At 42.5% G+C, this 5413-nt stretch overlaps 1 protein-coding gene across 8 annotated transcripts in view; it reads right to left on the reverse strand.

The window, feature by feature from the left end:
• PARG (poly(ADP-ribose) glycohydrolase) overlaps positions 1-5363 on the reverse strand; it is a 142532-nt gene extending 137169 nt beyond the window's left edge. For 5 of the 8 annotated variants that reach the window (XR_014827508.1, XR_014827510.1, XR_014827511.1 and 2 more), the window contains exon 1: positions 4870-5363. Coding sequence is in view for 1 of the 8 variants with exons in the window: in XM_013983451.3 (XP_013838905.3) it covers positions 4870-5089 (220 nt within the window). In the remaining 7 variants the exon portion in view is untranslated. The remainder of the gene's footprint in view (positions 1-4869) is intronic. The other 3 variants (XR_014827512.1, XM_005671221.4, XM_005671222.4) reach the window with 2 other exon arrangements.
• Between the last annotated feature and the right edge of the window lie 50 nt (positions 5364-5413).

Here is a 5413-nt window from a genome sequence, read left to right on the forward strand (position 1 = left end):
GAAATGACTAGCAGATAGTTGCAAAAATAGGATTGATGGCTCAGTAGAGGGCAATATAAACAAATGCAAGATGTGATTTATATAAACATTAGATATTTAAGCATAGTTTCAAAACTTAATGTATTGCATACAGAGTACATGTATATAACATTTTAGTATAAGAAAACATAAAATTTTGAACATTCTCAACCACTGTCTAAATTGCAATGTAAGAATCCAGGCACCTTGGGTCATAGATTCTTTTTACTTACCTATATCCCCTCAAACACCATAACATGAGCAAACCAGATGCTATTCCAAACATATGAAAATCAACAATTTATTTATCACTGTATTTGAGTGCCGTATGATTTACACTTTCCACAACATACTAACACTTTAGTAAAAATCTTTGATTAGCATTTTTAAATTATTTCTATCACAAATATCTATTTGATATTTCTTGTTAAACACCACCATTTTAGCAATTTTATTTTATTTTATTTTATTTGCCACGGCTTCAGCATGTGACGTTCCCAGCTAGGTAGGAATGGAACTTGCACCACAGCAGCAATCAGCAGCAATCTGAAATGACAATGCCGGATCCTTAATCTGCTGTGCCACCAGGGAACTCCACTATTTTGGTGATTTCATTAAGTTAGTACTTCTACAGCAAATCGGGGTTCACAAAAAAAATTATGGAGTTCCCATCGTGGCTCAGTGGTTAACGAATCTGACTAGGAACCATGAGGTTGTGGGTTCGATCCCTGGCCTTGCTCAGTGGGTTAAGGATCCAGCATTGCCATGAGCTGTGGTGTAGGTCACAGACACGGCTCAGATCCCGCGTTGCTGTGGCTCTGGCGTAGGCCAGTGGCTACAGCTCCAATTAGACCCCTAGCCTGGGAACCTCCATATGCCACGGGAGCAGCCCTAGAAAAGGCAAAAAGACAAAAAAAAAAAAAAAAAAAAAAAATTAGTTTCAGTCACAATTCTTTGAGTCTCTTCTTACTTCTGTATGAGGCCGAACCACTCAATTCTGAGACCTTTTCTAAGGCTCCATCTCCTCTGATTTCATTTTATCAAACATAGTAAATACAGAAAATCCTCTATACAACCAGTACAAACCAGCAATGAGACAAAAAATTCATTTTGGGGGTCAGTGTAAAATTCTAAATACCTTCTTCCATAAACATAAAGATTAAATGGTATGCAATGACTAGGTTCCTATAACACACAGGAAGTGCAGCACAATGATAAGTCTACAGAACCTGAGGAGTGCATGCAGCATCACTTTGTAAAAAACTATGAAGAATTTTCCAGTGCAATTGATGGCGAAGGCTCTCTCTTGCAGCTCTGAACTGAGAATGTGTTCTCTCTCTAGCTTTAGGCTTCCTGTTATAACTCCTGAAGCCTGAGAACAAGGTGAAGGAGAAGAAGCAAGAGGAAAGAAAGCGATATTTCCTGACAATTAAACAGTCCTCGGTCCCTCTGAGGACCCCAGAAAAAGGACTGCCTCTTCTCTTTTCAATATCATGACTTCCAGCTTCTAAAGGTTTCTTTCATAACACATCACAGGACTGTTTCAGTTATTCCTTATACTCTTATTCCTGAAGTAATCATAAAATGATGCTTCCTAGGTTCCAGAGAATTTCTTTCCTTTAACTAGATAAAATCGCAGCAAACAAAAAGGGAGGCAGTAGTAGGTGATGAAATAGATACAAGACCTGGAGACAGACAAAAATCTTAAACTGAGATCTCTGCTCAATCATGTACTTCATTTATTTGCACCTTCATTTCCTCACCTATAAAATAGGGTTAACAATACCTATTTCCAAAGGCTAACGTAGATCAATAAGAAAAAATATCAAGCATCCAGGCTGACAAAGCAGAAACTAAACAAGTGTATTTTCTTCCAACATTTCCACCCAAATTCTCTTTTCATGAGGATCAGTAGTTCTCCAACTTTACTCTGACTTCGCACCAGTTACCCATAATCTTATCAGTAACCTCACTCAGTAACCTTGTGTATTTCAAAGAGTAAATCATTCAATTAGGTGCAGGATATACAGGCAAAAGGTACAAAATGCAGAAAAATTCACCTGCCTTTAAAGGAACACCCTGCCTTCACAAAAAGCCTCTTTCCTCCAGCAGCATCAAGATAAGGCATGGGAAGAAAGGGTGTGATAACATCAAAGGGCAATAGACAACAGGAGCGTTTTGAGATGACGAAAGAGGTTTGAAAATGCTTTCGACAGCACTGAGACTGAAAGAATGATGAGGTGGTTAGGGGACAAGCCAGCTCCAGTCTTCCACCCACCACAGACCTACACCTGGACCATCCTTGGAGTCGGGAGCAAAACTCTAGGTAGTTAAAACTGGCAAAAAGGGAGCTCCTATAAGCAACACAACTGGATAAACTATTCCCCATTGGAATGTGAAAAGTATGCTGAGTTCCATAGATGTGCACATTTCAATCAGTATAAGAAATATGACCAGGAAGCTAAATTAATACAAAATGTAAAGATATTTAATAAATATCCATTTCCCTATCTCACTTACTTCTCCTCCTAGGATAACTAGTATAAAAATTTTAACACCAAGTATAAAAAATTTAAACACCAAGTTCGTAAAAGAATTTCAAAATTTCAAACAACAAATTTTGATACAAATTTAGATTTCGAACATTTTGTTTATTGGTGTACTGTGCCAGGTATACAAAAAACATTTATACATATGCACAAGTACAGCCCAAGTATTAATTCAGTTCCTCTTCTGCAGAATATAAAGATCCAATCAGTGAGGATTGACTGCCTCCATCCTCTCCCACTCACCTCTCCTCATTTATATGCAAATAAAGTTAACAGAACCACAAATTAGCCTATCACAGAAGTCTGATACAATCTCTGAGGTCACTTTCAGTTCCCCTTCCCTCCTATCTCCTTTAATAAATCCTCTGCAATCAACATCTGAAACCCATCCCTTCCTCATCTTCAAAACAGCACCAACATTAAAAGAACAAGTATATCACTCACTGGGCAACTGCGTTTGTTTCTTGCAACTGGTCTCATTGTCTACAGCCCTGACTTTCTCTAACCTGGTGTTTTACAAACTACAAATGACCAACATTTGTTAATAAAATAATACAGACAACATGAGAATGCATCATACATAGTAAAGATAAGCATTATTTTATGAAACACTTGTTTGCTGTAAATATTTGCCTATATATATGTATATATGTACACATGTACGTGTGTGTGTATATATACATGTATTTCTTACTCTGTGTACCAGGTGAAATATACTATGGTTTGCAGTCAGAAAAATCCAAAGACCACTGAGCGAGGCCAGGGATCGAACCCATGCCTTCATGGATGCTAGGTGGGTTCATTAACCACTGAGCCACTATGGGAATTCCCCCAGCCTCTTACACTACTGACCAGTGCATTCTCCTTGAAATATTCTCATCCCTGCATGACACAATCAAAGCCAGGTTTCCCTCCTACTTCTTTGGCTGCTTCTTTTTTTTTTCCTGGCAGCACCCACATTATGAGGAAGTTCCTGGGCCTAGGATCAAACTGGCACCACAGTTGCAGCCGGCACCACAGTTACAGCCTATGCCACAACTGCAGCAATGCCAAATCTTTAACCTGCTGCACCACAAGGGACCCTCTCAGTCCACTCTTAAATGACAGTGTTTCTAGAGTTTCTTTTCTAGGTCGCCTTTATTTTCACTACATGCTTTATATGATCTAACCTACTTCCATGGCATCAACTATCATGTTTATGCCAAGAACTCCAAAACCTATATTTCCATCACAGAAATATTTCCTGGGGTACAAACCCACGTATCCCATTCTCTCCAGAATCCATCCACTCTTCATCTTTCCTACAGTCTGAAACCAAGTATAAACCATCATGATCTCCTATCTAGAGTAACTCCTTAACTAGTCTTGTGCCCGCACTTCTGCTCCCTTTCAATCTATTCTTCATTTTCCACATACCAGGGAAGGACCTTTAAAATATATACATTTTAATAAACTATATGTATTTTTGATACATATATATCTCCAATCAAGTCCAATCAGGATAAAGCTCAAACCTCTTAGCATTGCCCAATATGATCTGATCTTTGTCTACTTCTTTGCAATCCCATCTCTCACTGCTCTCTGGACAACCTACATCAGCTGCACTGTGGGATCACTTCCTTAACTTCCTCTTCATCTAAATAACTCATCACTCTTCAGTCCTCAGAATAAGATCCTCACCTTCTGGCTAGGAGATTATCTTTGACCTTCAAACTAGATCAGGCACATCTGACGTCTTATCCTAACTATCTGTCTCATATACTGGAACATCCATTACCCTTTATTATATTTACCTCTGCCATTGTCTACCTCTTCTGATAGATTTTAGGGTCTGAAAACAGACCAAGTTACCTTTGTTCACCACTGTATGTCAAAGACGGGTGTAAAGCCAGGTAAGACTAAGGGCTCTCCACCCAGAGACTGAGAATTAAAACTGAGGACAGCTGTGACTTTCTTTGTAACTTTCTTTATATCTAGAGACTGAAGCTTCAGGTAAAAGATTAAACCTCCTTAACGACCAAGGCAATTCCAATTAAACCCAAGGAAAGCAAACAGGTGGAGTCTCTCGCCGCTTCCCATGCTGAGTGACTGCTTGTCAGGGGTTCTCACACCACCAATCGCCACGGGGAAAATGGGGCCCCATTCCCCGACTAGTGGCCTTGATGGCTCAGCAAGGGGACCTCAGCGTTCAGAGTGATGCATACAAGACCAGAAAATGGGGGGCTGTAGTCCCTGGGTCCTCGGAGACCAAGAAGAGCTTTGGGCCAAGGCGAAGGACAAAGAGCTTTATTTCCCCACGTACCAAGCGAGGTGGCGCTGCCTCTGTGCGGTCCCGCCCGCCCCGAGACGCAGCCTGACGAGGACGGCGGGACCCTGAACTGCACGGGAGCGTCCTTGGAATCGAGGACGCGCCTCTGCCTGCTGGGGAAGCTCCGGGCGTCCGAGGCGGCCGGCGGAGAAGTTGCAGCGGCACCCCAGCGGGGTCGCTTGGTGCAGGGCTCACAGCCGGGGCCCGCACTCATGCTGGGACCCGCAGCGAACAGTCCCCGGGCCAGCCAGGGCGGAGAGCCTCATTCACTAACCCGGAGAGGGACGGACTGCGCCTCCTTCTCGGCGCCTCCCGGCACCATGCCCTCTCTGCTGCTGCCTGCGTCTGCAGCTGCTGTTCCGTAGGCCTCCCGAGCCAGGCCCTATCCAGTCGCCTGCCTTCCCTCTTCCACAGGCACCCCACCTGCCTCAGGATGCGCCGCTTTGATTTTCTTGCTCCGTTCACTTTCCCACCACCGGAAAGCTGCCGTCAGGCGCTTCCGGTTTCCGGGACGTACGCTGTCGCAAAGCGGAAATGT

This window comes from Sus scrofa, chromosome 14, assembly GCF_054392235.1.
Source record: "Sus scrofa isolate SSC_HxYL_T2T_F1_AM1 chromosome 14, Sscrofa_HxYL_maternal_Yorkshire_Landrace_v2.0, whole genome shotgun sequence".
NCBI classification, from domain to species: Eukaryota; Metazoa; Chordata; class Mammalia; order Artiodactyla; family Suidae; genus Sus; species Sus scrofa.